Raw genomic sequence first — 14,044 nt, 5'->3', positions numbered from 1 at the left:
AGAATATGGCCTCATATTTCTGCTCTTGATTACTAGTCATTGACTGTTGCTGAGGACTCTGCAGGTGGATGTCCATTGTTTGCTGTCAAAAACAAATGCTGCTTGGTTGTGAAGTTCTTTTCTCCCTGCTTAACAGATGATGTTTGTGTAACAGGATTGGGAGCAGAGGCAGGAGGAGGATAACCTACTGATTGAAAGGATCCTGTTGCTGGTTCGAAATGTTCTACATGTACCCCCTGAACCTGAGGAGGAGAAGGTCTGTTGTAACAACTAGCCAAAAGCCTTCAAGACCCTTTGTTTTCCTTTTTGGTCCTTTTGTTGCTTGACTATATTTGTTCTGTTATTTATCACTCATGGGTTCAACAATGGGTAAGCTAATATATTAATTTCTATGTTGGCGTTAAAAGAAAAGGGTATTCTGTTATTTCCCAAAAAAGTGAATTGGCTGACAATTGCCTACCTCTTGAAAACAGTTGCTTGCAGGTACTTTAGATACAAGTGGCTTTCGTGAACAGGTTGAAGGACTTTTGACAATGTGGTAATTTCAATTATCAATCAATATGATTTGTCCTAACTACCTGTAAACCAATGAGTTAAAGTACAAGCTGTAAGAACAAGGGAAATTGTGTCTCACAGACTTGATTGAGGACATGACCAAGATGGTAGATGAGGGCAGAGTGGTAGATGGTGTCTGTCTGGACTTTAGCAAGGCCTTTGACAAGCTTCCACATGTTAGACTAGTTAATAAAATTAAATCACATGGGATCCTAGGAGAGCTTGCCAGTTGGTTACAAAATTGGCTTGACAGTAGGAGACACGGGGTGGTGGTGGAGGGTTGTTTTTCGGACTGTGGGCTTGTGACTAGTGGTATTCTGCTGGGATCGGTGCTGAGTCCTCTGTTTTTGTCATTTATAGAAATGATTTGGATGAGAATATAGGAAGGTGGTTAATAAGTTTGTGGATGACACCAAAATTGGTGGTTTAGTGGACAGTAAAGAAGGTCATCTAAGTGTACAACGGGATCTTGATCCAGTGGGCCAAGGAGTGGCCAATGGAGTTTAAGTCTGATAAGTGCGAGGTTTTGCTTTTTGATAAGACGAACAAGAGTAGGACTTGCACAGTTAATGGTAGGGCCCTGAGGAGTGTTCTCAAACAGAGAGACCTACGGGTTCAGGTACATAGTGTGATGGGCCAGACCAGACTCCCTCAAAATATATTAAGAAGGTAGCCTAGACCCTAAGGTTTTCTTGTTTTAAAGATAAATGTCAGGCGCTGTGATCCAGATCAATTCGATTGGTCAAACTACTTGACGTTAAGCAAATCAAGACTGTAATCGAGAGAGGGGAAAATAGCTTCCACATCTTCAAGACCCCCAACAGCAACTGCTGCTGAAAACTAAAAATCCCTGGTTCTGTGGATGGAAGCTTGACAATGCCCATTCGGGCTGCTTCTAGTGTTCCAGCCTTCAGGAAAAACAGCCAATGGCTTCACAAGTTGTTTATCTTCTCATAGACTTCTTGGCACCTGCTCCCCATAACACGTTTTTTAAAAAGGCCAGGGCAAAATAATCTCGTAAAGCCACAGCATCGTCTCAATATTTTCTTGAAAATGGTGTTACAGGCAGGCAGGGTGATGAAGAAGGTGTTTGGCATGCTTGCCTTCATTGGTCAAAGCATTGAGTTTGGGGGTTAGGAAACTATGTTGCAGTTATATAGGATGTTGATGAGGCCACTTTTGGTGTACTGCATACAGTCTGGTCACCCACCTATTGGGAGGATATTGTTAAATTGGAGAGGGTGCAGAAAGGATTTATCAGGATGTTTTCAGGACTGGAGGGTTTGAGTTACAGGGAGAGGCTAGGACGTTTTGCCTGGAGCGTGGGAGATTGAGGGGCGACCTTGCAGAGATTTATAAAATCGTGAGGGGCACGGAAAACGTGATTGCAAAGGCCTTTCACCTCGGGTTGGGGAGTTTAAAACTACAGGGCATAATTTTAACGTAAGAGAGAAAGATTTAAAAGGAACCTGAGGGGCAACATTCACACACACAGACACACACCAGAGGAAGTGGTATATGCAGGTGGAGTTCCAGCAGTTAAAAGACATTTGGACAGATAGATGGATAGGAAAGGTTGAGAGAGATATAGGCCAAATGCAGGCAAATGGGGCTACTTTAGTTTTGGGAAACATGATCGGCATGGATGAGTTGGGCTGATGGGTCTGTTTCCGTGCTGTATGACTTGATGACTCTAACGTGAACGATTCTGATGAAAGTTTGTCTCAGCCTGAAATATTAATTCTGTTTCTTTCCACAGATGCTAACTGACCTGCTGTTGGTTTTCAGCATTTTCTGTTTTGTTTCATTGTCAGAACTACTTTGTTGCTTGATGAAAATGGCTGAAATTAATTTTTAAAAACAGAACATGTGGGCTACTAAACAAATTAAACGTCGCAACATCACATCTCAATTATATTTTACTACTTGAGTGATCAATCTTGAGTGTAATTTTGTAAACATTTTCTGTTGTTTGTGCCTGTTTTTGTTTCTACAAAGAATATTGCTGATGATGCCAACGTGCATGACAAGGTGTTGTGGGCAATGCACATGAGTGGGATGGATGATCTCATTAAGTTTCTGGCAACTTCCCAGGAGGAGCAACAGTGGGCCATGCACATTCTGGAAATAATCTCCCTCATGTTCAGAGATCAGGTCAGTACTGGATATGGTCTGGGGCAGAGGGGAAAACAGAATCTGATTAGTGAGAGTGCAAAGAATTCTGTGGCAAGATTTTAAAGAACAGGAGAGTTATCCCTAGTGCCCAAATCCAATCCCTTAATCAGCATAAAAACAAAACTAGATGATCTGGTCAATATCTGTTTTCTTGGATCTTGTTCTGTACAAATTACCTGTTGCATTTTCTACTTTACAATGGTGATTCCACTTCACTGGACTCAATTAGATGTTCAGCATTTTGGGACATATTCATGTTATGAAATGTGCTACATAAATACCAGTCATTCCTCCTTTGTGTTCCACTTAAGGAGAGAATTACCCTGAGCTGCTTTTGAGTATCTCTCAGTAGTGAGTGACATTAACAAAGGGCTAGAAGCAGGTTCCCATGTGGTCCTGGGTTTGAATGTTTGTTTAATTTGATATGTTTTTGTTTTGCCATCACTGAATCTTGTTAAGGTACTGAGGCAAACTGTTATATTTTTCCACTGCTGTTTCTTGAGGCTGGTGGAGGTGAAGTTTTGAATATGGGGCTTGCTGTTTGTGACTCCATAGCATACTTAATTATGTATGTACCAACTGAGTTGTCAGCACAGCAGTCACTTATTTAAGAATGGTGCAGAAAACATAAAGTTCTTGGTCGCTGTTCGATTTTTGGCAAATGGAGTGAGATATTTGAACAGAGTGATTATTTTGGGAATTTTTCCTGTAGAAACCTGACCAACTTGCCATGACAGGGCAAGCAAAAACTACGGAGCAGAAAGAGAAGGATTCCAGAGAGCTTGAAATCTTAAAGCAGAGAGAGTTAGCCACAAAGAAGCAAAGAACCTTTGAAAGAGGAACCAGGTGAGACTCCACATGGGTGAAATATTACCTAGGTTTTGTGTTGCAGAAGGCATTTCACACAAACCAGAGTGCCATGCTTGAATTGAAAGAGTATAAGTAATAGAGAGGAACCAACATGTTAATTTCATGTGTTTTCCCTGCAACCCCTTCAAGTGCTAGCACCATAGAAATTAGGTAGAGAGCTGGAGTGGTGCGGGGAGGGAAATCTGGAATTAGTGGCCTAGACAACTGAAGGAATGGCCCTCAGTGGTGAAGCAACTATAATTGGGTGTGCAAATAGGCCAGAGTCAAGGGGTGCACATATACTGCGGGGCTGGAAGAGATTACAGAAGTAGAGAGGAGCAAGGACATGGATTTGAACACATAGGCAAGAACTTTAAAATCAAGGTGTTGCTTGACCAGCAGCCACTGTAGATCAGAAAGCATAGGGTGATAGGGCAGTGGTACTTGCTCTGAGTTAATATATGGATAGCAGAATCAGTTATGAATGTAAATATAAAAAGTCTGGAATTAAGAGTCTAATGATAACCATGAAGCCATTATCGATTTGTCAGAGAAAAATACATCTGGTTTACCTTTAGGGATGGAAACTGCCATCCTTACCTGGTCCGGCCTTAATGTGACTCCAGACCTACAGCAACTGCCCTCTGAGCAATTAGGGATGGGCAATAAATGTTTGCCTAGCCAACATTGCCCACATCCCATGGACTAGTTTTTAAAAAAACGAACTATCTTTTTCTTAAAGTTTCCTGTTGGAAGGATATTTTACTAAGCTGACAAAGTATTGACATAAGTAAGACTAAAAAATGTTAGCTGAAAATGTGTTGCTGGAAAAGCGCAGCAAGTCAGGCAGCATCCCAGGAACAGGAGAATCGACGTTTCGGGCATAAGCTCTTCTTCAGGACATTCCTGAAGAAGGGTTTATGCCCGAAACGTCGATTCTCCTGTTCCTGGGATGCTGCCTGACTTGCTGCGCTTTTCCAGCAACACATTTTCAGCTCTGATCTCCAGCATCTGCAGTCCTTACTTTCTCCTAAAAAATGTTAGCATTGGTATATTATGTACTTTAGTGCATAATATTTTTAATAATGCTTTTCAACCATTGTACTGTGACAGAGCAAACCTTTGAGAGAGATCCATTTGTTGAGATATTCGGATTTTTGCATCCAAAATTGTTTCTCCTTCAGAATTGTCTTGTTGGATCAAGGAAAACAAACTCCGACGCGTCCTCTGCTGAATTAATTGACTAGCCTCACTGACCTTGATAACCGAAGTAATAGATATCACAAGTGGATTGCACTTCATTCTTCCTAATGTGGGCTGTTAGGGTTCAGAGTGGTGGACCAGGTAACAAGTCCCTCATTCAGGTTTCTATATAGGAAAAGAGACATCACTTAACATTTCTTTGTGAAATATTTGTTTCCTTGTGTCATTCTCAATATGAGTTGCTATTACTAAGAACACAAAAGGCCAGGAATTAGCAAAGTTTTCTTCTGTCCCTGCACTTCCCACTCCACTGTGAACCTTGCTACTTTACTTTGTCCCCAGGCAAACAGATGATTGATTCTAAAAAGGGCACAAGTACTGAAGTGGAAGTGTTTTTGAGAATGTGATTTCTTCTTTACCAAATGTGACTTTATTTGTTCTAGGCATTCTCGTTTTGGCGGTACATATCTCATACAAGGCTTGAAGTCAATTGCAGACAGAGATGTTGTTTGCCACTTGGGTATCCACAAAGTAAGTGGTGTATAAGTGTTTTTACAAACTGTTTACTGTGTTCTCACTTACAGCTATGCCAACCAGTTTGGTAGGGTAAGAGACAGCATAGCAAACAAAGTCTAAGCATTAATATTACAGGAAGTTTTGATGCAGTATCTAGGGTTAGGTCTTTCATTGTCTTTAATTTGATTGTTATCAGTCTGCAAACCTTCTTGAGGGCAATTGGAAACTGACAATAAATGTTGACCTTGACAAAGATGCTCTCAACACTGAATTTTCAAACTAAGTTTGTTTCTTTGCACAAAAGATGGCAATCTTGATTTGACACGTGTTGTAGTGGGTTTTTAAACTTTGTTTGATCAAAAGAAGTTGGGTGACTTGTAATTTCAAACCTGAGATTCTTGAATGTAAGTGAAAAATCTGTCTTTAATATTATTTATATTGCTTGTGGTTGTTAATATTCAGTAACAGTTTTAACAATTCCTTTGACAGTTGGTTGTATTGTATTATTCCCTAAGGAATGAGTGCTGTTTTTAAGAAAAAAGAGTAATAAGCATAATTTAAATCCCATGATGCAGGTTCAGTAACTGCATATGTTCCAAAATAATTTTTCTCCCAAACCCTTCATGCAAGTTTAGAAAGTGTGGGTCACAGTTGAACCCAATCCCTACTCACCAGATATGTACGCTGTCCATCTTTCTAATGGGTATAACAAAAATAGTCATCTGAGGCAAGAATGTTTTCTGTGTTTTTTTTATCCCCTTTGACACTGTTTGATTGTTGGGTTCTGTACCACGTTCTGTGATGTGTTTTCCTATATTGCAGTTGGAAAATCAAATAATACAATGACCATTATGGTTCCTGTGTTGATTGACAGATTTCTATGATATCATTGTTGTCAGAATTACCAGCGCAAGGTACTCAGAAGTTGAACACCGACTGTGTTGCAAACTGTGCACTTTTCTCAGTATAGGAGGACCGACTGCCCACTCAAAGTCAGGGGTTGACAGGCAAGGCTCAGGCCCATTGATGGGCAGTGTGCACGGCTGCAATCTTAAATATACAGCCAACTCTTGTAAAGCACTGATAAACGTACTTGACCAGAGCCACCATTTTAGGGCATTGAACATCTGAAACTGTGTGAGAAGAACCCAGACTGGATAGGAGGTATTGTGCACTGATTTTTCATTCTATTTAATCAGCTTCATCATTTAATATTTGATTTATGCATTTTCTTAGTTGAAAAATTACAGCCATGACACTGGCAAGAACATTAACAGAGTGCCAAAAAGAAAACAAGCAGCAAAAGAGGTGGAGAAGAAACACCGCTCTGCTATGAATGTCAGACTGTTCCTGAACGAATTCTGTCTTGATTTCTTAGAAAACTGTTACAATCGACTCATGTATGTAGTAAAGGTAAGTTTGAGATGTGAAGAAACATAAGAAGAAGACATGTGTTATCCTCGTCCTTCTAGTTGGTGGAGGTTGCAGGTTTGGAAGGTACTATCCAAGATACCTTAGTGAGTTGCTGCAATGCCTCTTGGAGATAGTACACATTGCTGCTGTTTGAGTGGTTATGGAGGGAGTGAATGATTGTAGATGTGGTGCCAATTAAGTGGATCATTTTGTCCTACATAGTGTTGAGGTTCTTGAGTATGTTTGGAGCTACACTCATCCAGAGAAATGGGGAGTATTCCATCACTTTCCTGTCTTGTGCCATCCAGACAATGGTCAGGCTTTGAGGAGTCAGGAGTTACCTGCTGCAGTATTCCTATCTTCTGATCCACTTAATTGTAGCCACAGCACTTATAAAGCAAGTCCAGTTCAGTTTTTGATCAGTGGTGATCCCCAGGATGTTAATTGTGGGGAATTCAGTGATGGTAACGTCATTGAATTGTCAAGAGGGCAATGGTTAGGTTCTCTCTTGTTGGAGATGGTCGTTGCCTGGTACTCATGTGTAATGAATGTTACTTGCCCTTGTCAGCCCAAACTGGATAATGGCTTGATCTCGCTGTATTTGAGCACGTACTGTCTCAATATCTTAATTGTGGTATCAGGAGTTGCGAGTGGTACTGAATATTATGTAATCATCAGTGAACATGATGGAGGGAAGGCCATTGATCAAGCAGTTGATGATTGAAGGGCACTGAACACTACCTGAGGAACAGGATGGTAACCTCTCCTTCCTCTGGAAGATTTACATTTTAGAAAGTATTAGTGAACTCAACATTTTTATTCAAAGAAGCTTTGTTTGAGGTCTTTAGCTAATGTGCAAGTTCTGCTATTAGGATTCTTTTTAAAGTGTGTTTGCTCAACCCTCCCTATTATTAGTGAGATCTAAATAATCTGGTATGGGCAGCTGCTCAAAGAGAGTTCTCAATGAGGCCATCTAACTTGAACGTAAAGAGCACAGTGTGACCTTACTTGGAGAGGTGAGCTGGAGAACTCAATAGCTTGACATACTTTAAATGTTCCCAGGTAGACATAACTGAAAGATGCAACTAAACAGGAATTGTATATGAATGAAGAGACTTTTAATGTATCAGAATGTGCTCCATCCATTTCCAGGACAACCTTATTCGTGAGAAGGCGCAACAGTTTGATGAGACCTACTACCTCTGGGCAGTGTCATTCTTCATGGAGTTCAACCGGGTGTACCAGTTCCGTCCTGAGCTAGTGTCAGAAACTGTCAGCATTCGAGCATTTCATTTTGTGGAACGAAATATTACTAACTACTATGAAATGATGCTGACTGACAAGACAGCAGCTGGTTCCTGGTCGAGACGGTATGGTGGATTAATACCAGCTATTGAAATATTGAGACCTCTTAGTTTAGCAATTGTTTTTATAAATGTGAATGGGGCAGAGATGAAATATTGGGCACATTTAGCTTCTCTTGGATTCTATTCTTTTGCATTTATCTAATGTCATTTATTTTTCCTTGTCCACTTTTATCTGAATTTCACTTTGTTTTGTGGGGTAAGGTCCTGTGCTATCTCTTGTTACATTACGATGGTGGAAGCCCTGACATTTTTTTCTATTAATCCAAGATTGTTCCATCCAGTCATTGTGTTTCTGGTGTTCTAATATTGTTAGCACAAATTGGATTTGACCTGGTATTTTCTTGGCCTCTTGCTCAGTTCTGCACCAGGCAGTACATGGAGTAGCATTGACTAATTCTTTTTGACTCTACACTATCACTGTCTCCTTGATAATATTATCAACTGCTATTCCATACCTTCTAAAATACCTCTTGGATGAAGCCTGCTCTGGTTACTGGTTCAAACTATGTGTGAGAAAATCTTTGCCCCACTTAGTATCAAAACTGCAACTTGTTCAAATTTTTTCTACACCCCCAATAATTGCCAAGATAACATTGGTGAGACATCAGTCCTCTTTAACTGTGGGACCTGCCACAGTCATTTGTATCATCTAATATGCAACCAAAAAAAAAAGTGACAATACTTTAAAACAACTCTTTCTTTTGTCTCAGAATGCATCTCGCGCTGAAAGCTTACCAAGAACTGCTCAATACAATCAACGAAATGGATCACTCCAAGGATGAAAATCTGAGAGAGAGTGCCAGAGTTATCAAATGTATGATATTTTAAAATGCCATAAAAATCCAGTTAATAAGTTGCATAGATGTTTGACCTGTGCCATGAACCCGGATTTGATTTCAGCCTCAGAATATGTCTCAAGTTTGCATGTGCTCCCTATGTCTGCCTGGGATTCCTCCAGGTGCCCTGGTATCCTCCCACAGTGCAAAGATGTGCAGGTTAGAGTGGATTGGCCACGGGAAATGCAGGGTTACAGGGATAAGGTAGGGGTTGGGTCTGGTTGGGATGCTCTTCAGAGGGTTGATATGGACTCAATGGGCCGAAGGGCTCTTTCTGCACTGTAGGGATTCTGTGATTCTATGACCTGAAAGCCTGTAAAATGGAATGTTCCTTCCACCCTGCCCTCAACCGGCTAACCTTTACTTTTGATATGGTTCTGTGCTGTGCTCTGGCACCTCATGCCCATTATTCATCTGTAAACCTAGCCCAGGAAGTCATTATTGTATGACTCCCATTAGAATTAGAATCCCTAGAGTGTGGAAACAGACCCTTCGGCCCAACAAGCCCACTCAGATCCATTCCCCTACATTTAACCCTGACTAATGCACCCAACCTACACATCCCTGAACACTGTGGACAATTTAGCGTGGCCAATTCACCTGACCTGCGTACCTTTGGATTGTGGGAGGAAACCCACGCAGACACGGGGAGAACATGCAAACTCCAAACAGACAGTTGCCCAAGGCTGGAATCGAACCCTGGCGCTGTGATGCAGCAGTGCTAACCACTGAGACACCGTAGCATCTGTTGGGATCTGGTTGTTGGAATGACTCAAAAGGTATGTGCTGGTGTCTCTTTGTGTGTAACAGATTGTCAGCAGTTGGATTTCTTTTTTACAATCAATAGGTAATGCTTCATGCCTTTGGTTTGATATTGCCATTGTAATAAGTTAAGTCCAGGCTTCACGCAGTGCCATTGCAAACTTGGGGTCAGTTCAATGCTCAGTTCAGGTGTTTGGAGTTTCTGAATTTTATCAGCTCAGTCTAGGCTGTACAATGTGATATTGATTTGAGGTGTGCGTTTGGAAGGAAAGGGAAGAGGGATATAAATGATCAAAGGGACAAGTAGACCTTAAGGAAAAACTGCATGTTATATACACACACACACACACACACAAACTTTTATCTTACTGTTTCACAAGGTAGTACTAGTGTTGTCATCATTGAGATGCAGGACATGCTGTCACGATCCTTTCCATTATTCCTTTACGAAGTTACTTCCCGCAGTTGTACCACTGTTGGGAGCTTCCACATGGTGTTAGCCAATTGTTTACGAGGATGATGCTATTGCATGCTTTTAGCAGCTGTGTTGATGGTGGCGTAGTTAGAGATCACCCATTATAAGAAGAATGTCCATTAAATGGGAAATCTTAACCTTTTTTTTCAGCATAATTTCTTCATTAACAAACCAATAGTTGAAATATTTTCATTTGTAATGGCAAATTTCCTCTATCGACCCTGTCCCACTTAAGCAAGCCTCAGTCAACGTGGTTCATGAGTTGATGCTTAAAGCAAAGGACTAGCACAGAAACTAGAGAAACTGAAATTGTTCTCCATTTTGAGCCGAAAGGATTAAGGGAGAATGATGGAAATAATTTACATAAAAGGTTGTGTGGGAAAAAGCTTGTCTATCAAACGACACATGTTTCATTTGGAAATCTGCATATCCAGTTGGCTGGTGATTGTCTAACTTGTTCCACCTGCAGGTAATATCTTCTATGTTATGGAATTCCGAGAGTTATTCTTAACATTGTTCCGAAAATACGATGCAACCAAGCAGCCCAAGTCGTTCCTGAAGGATCTCATTGAAACAACCCACCTTTTCATCCGGATGATTGAGAAATTCTGTAAAGGCAGAAGTAACCTTTTTGTGCAGGTAATGTTTGTCTTTGGCTTGTATATTGTGCTTTACATTTTACAGAATTTACATATTTTTGCAAATTGTTTGTCTCCTAAACTAATGACAAGCTTTCAGGGCAAGTTTTTAAGCCGCATCCTTTCCTAAAGCTGTAGAGTCTCTTCTGGAGTACTAAGTAACATCCGTCAGACCCCCTAAATCATACCAATGGTGCCTGTTTTAACTGGAGGACATTATAGTCGAGTAGGCGAAAGTGAGGACTGCAGATGCTGGAGCTCAGAGTCAAGATTAGAGTGGTGCTGGAAAAGCACAGCAGGTCAGGCAGCATCAGAGGAGCAGGAAAATCGATGTTTCAGGCAAAAGCCCTTCATCAGGAATGAAAGCAAGAATGGAATCAACAGCAGCAGCAACTTTCATTGATATCACACCTTCAACATAGTAAAACATCCCCTGGAGACCTCACAACAACTTTATCAGATGAAATATTGATATTGAGTCATCTGAGGAGATATTAGGGACAGGTGACTGAAGCTTGGTCAAAGAGGTGAGGTTTAAGGAGCATCTTGAAGGATGGGGGTTTAGGTAAGGCATTCTTGTGCTTAGGGCCCAGGCAACTGAAGATGCATCCACCAGCTGTGGACTGATGGAAATTGAGGGGATGTGCGAGAGTCCAGCATTGAAGGAGTTCAGAGATGCGAGAGAGTTGTAGGGGTTGAGGAGGTAGGGAGGGATGGTGAGAGACCATGGGGAGATTAGAAATGAAAGACCTAGTGGAATGTTGTTGCTTATGATGCGGCTGTTTGATTATTTCCTGTTTGTTGAAACAGAAAAAGAAGCTCAAAAGGAAGAAACCAAAATCCAAGAAGCTTGCTTCTACTTCATCAGAAAAATCCCAAGAAGAACTCGAGGAAATCTGGAAACTGACACTGGAGCAGCTCAACAAGAGTGCAGAGGTATGTCCCTAATATAGCTGAAGTCTTCTTTGATAAGGCCATTGTCATAATCAGTGCTGCTGAAGAACAGACAGATGTATTTCTTGAGTGATATGGTTAAGAGTGGGGATGTCTTTTCACTTAGTATAATTTTTCCCTCAAGGTTCTAAGACATACTGAAATGTGGTGTCCCAGGCGTTAGATGTCCTTCAATGCCAAACCTAAAAACATCTTTCATTTATGAATTTAGACAGTAAATGTTAGCACGGTATTTGCTAATTGGTAGTCATAACAGTCCAGCTGGATTGAGACCTCACCCAGTGTCCATGAGATCACTACTAAGTGATCAGGGCAGGATCTTCTTGGTGCCAGGATCCTCATTGCTGCGACCAATTCAAAACCGACCAAGGATAAAGTTGGTTTTTATGCAGATTATTGTGTTTTTAGTGAGGGAAGGTAGATATAAGTAAAAGAAATAAAGAAAGGAATTCTATTTTTATAAAGTGTCTTTTCCTATTGGGCGGTGTCCCAAAGTGTTTCATATTGACTGAAGTACATTTGAAGTATAGTCACTATTTCAATGTAGGAAAGATGAGTTGTGCAAAATGTCACAAAGAATTTGATCAGCAACCACACACATGCACCTCTTTTACAAAATAGTGCTATTTGGGCTTTTATTATCTGCCTGAGAAGAAAGATGCCCCTTTTGCTTAATGTTTGGTCTGAAAGATTGCACCTCTGACAATACAACACCTTCTAGATGTAGTACTAAAGTGATAGCCTGGTTATGTGCTCAAATCCTGACAAGGTTTTGAGCCACTGACCTTCTAACTGATGTCGGTGTTTAACTGCTGAACCACAGCTGACTGCTGGAGAGCAGGAGGCAGATGTGAAACTTAAGTGCAATATCTTGAGTTAGGCATTAACTTCGTCTTGAGTTTTTGGATGAAAGGGGAAATAAAGCAATATAGTAACTGCTTGATTGGGCTGGTGTCTAAATGAAAAGCTGGCACAAATCCTTACTGCACCGCAGTGCTGTACCTTGGTACTTCACTTTTTAAAAATGCATTGAATGCTTGGCATCTGAACATAGAAGAATACAGCGCAGTACAGGCCCTTCGGCTCTCGATGTTGTGCCGATCCAAGCCCACCTAACCTACGCTAGCCCACTATCCTCCATATGCCTACCCAATGCCCGCTTAAATGCCCATAATGAGGGAGAGTTCACCACTGCTACTGGCAGGGCATTCCATGAACTCACGACTCGCTGAGTAAAGAACCTACCCCTAACGTCTGTCCTATACCTACCCCCCCTTAATTTAAAGCTATGCCCCCTCGTAATAGCTGACTCCATACGTGGAAAAAGATTCTCACTGTCGACCCTATCTAAACCCCTAATCATCTTGTACACCTCTATCAAGTCACCCCTAAACCTTCTTTTCTCCAATGAAAACAACCCCAAGTGCCTCAGCCTTTCCTCATACGATCTTTCTACCATACCAGGCAACATCCTGGTAAACCTCCTCTGCACCCGTTCCAGTGCCTCCACATCCTTCCTATAGTATGGCGACCAAAACTGCACACAATACTCCAGATGCGGCCGCACCAGAGTCTTATACAACTGCAACATGACCTCAGTACTCCGGAACTGAATTCCTCTACCAATAAAAGCCAGTACGCCATATGCCTTCTTCACCGCACTATTTACCTGGGTGGCAACTTTCAAAGATCTGTGTACATGGACACCAAGATCCCTCTGCTCATCCACACTACCAAGTATCCGACCATTAGCCCAGTACCCCATCTTTTTGTTACTCTTACCAAAGTGAATCACCTCACACTTAGCTACATTGAACTCCATTTGCCACCTTTCTGCCCAGTTCTGCAGCTTATCTATATCCCGCTGTAACCTGCCACATCCTTTCTCACTGTCTACAACTCCTCCGACTTTCGTATCATCCGCAAACTTGCTCACCCAACCTTCTAACCCCTCCTCCAGGTCATTTATAAAAATGACAAACAGCAATGGTCCCAAAACAGATCCTTGCGGAACACCGCTAGTGACGGCACTCCAAGATGAACCTTTGCCATCAACTACTACCCTCTGTCTTCTTCCAGCCAGCCAACTCCTAATCCAAACCTCCAACTCACCCTCAATGCCACACCTCCGTATTTTTTGCAGTAGCCTACCATGGGGAACCTTATCAAACGCCTTACTAAAATCCATATACACCACATCTACCGCTTTCCCTCGTCCACCTCCTTAGTCACCTTCTCAAAGAATTCAATAAGGTTTGTGAGGCACGACCTGCCCTTCACAAAACCATGCTGACTATCCTT

General features: G+C 41.5%; 1 protein-coding gene across 1 annotated transcript in view; it reads left to right on the top strand.

The window, feature by feature from the left end:
* Positions 1-14,044, top strand: part of timeless (timeless circadian clock) — a 48,943-nt gene that overhangs the window by 16,346 nt on the left and 18,553 nt on the right. The window contains exons 6-14 of the mRNA XM_043681662.2: positions 155-256; positions 2,554-2,709; positions 3,443-3,576; positions 5,226-5,313; positions 6,535-6,711; positions 7,864-8,081; positions 8,789-8,892; positions 10,621-10,790; positions 11,600-11,725. Coding sequence (XP_043537597.2) covers positions 155-256; positions 2,554-2,709; positions 3,443-3,576; positions 5,226-5,313; positions 6,535-6,711; positions 7,864-8,081; positions 8,789-8,892; positions 10,621-10,790; positions 11,600-11,725 — 1,275 coding nt within the window. The remainder of the gene's footprint in view (positions 1-154; positions 257-2,553; positions 2,710-3,442; positions 3,577-5,225; positions 5,314-6,534; positions 6,712-7,863; positions 8,082-8,788; positions 8,893-10,620; positions 10,791-11,599; positions 11,726-14,044) is intronic.

The sequence above is a fragment of the Chiloscyllium plagiosum genome, unplaced genomic scaffold (genome assembly GCF_037043375.1).
Source record: "Chiloscyllium plagiosum isolate Xiang-an unplaced genomic scaffold, Cpla_swu_hap1 HiC_scaffold_53X, whole genome shotgun sequence".
Lineage (NCBI taxonomy): Eukaryota > Metazoa > Chordata > Chondrichthyes > Orectolobiformes > Hemiscylliidae > Chiloscyllium > Chiloscyllium plagiosum.
Note: the sequence above shows the minus strand (reverse complement) of the source record. Positions and strands in the feature narration are given on the sequence as shown.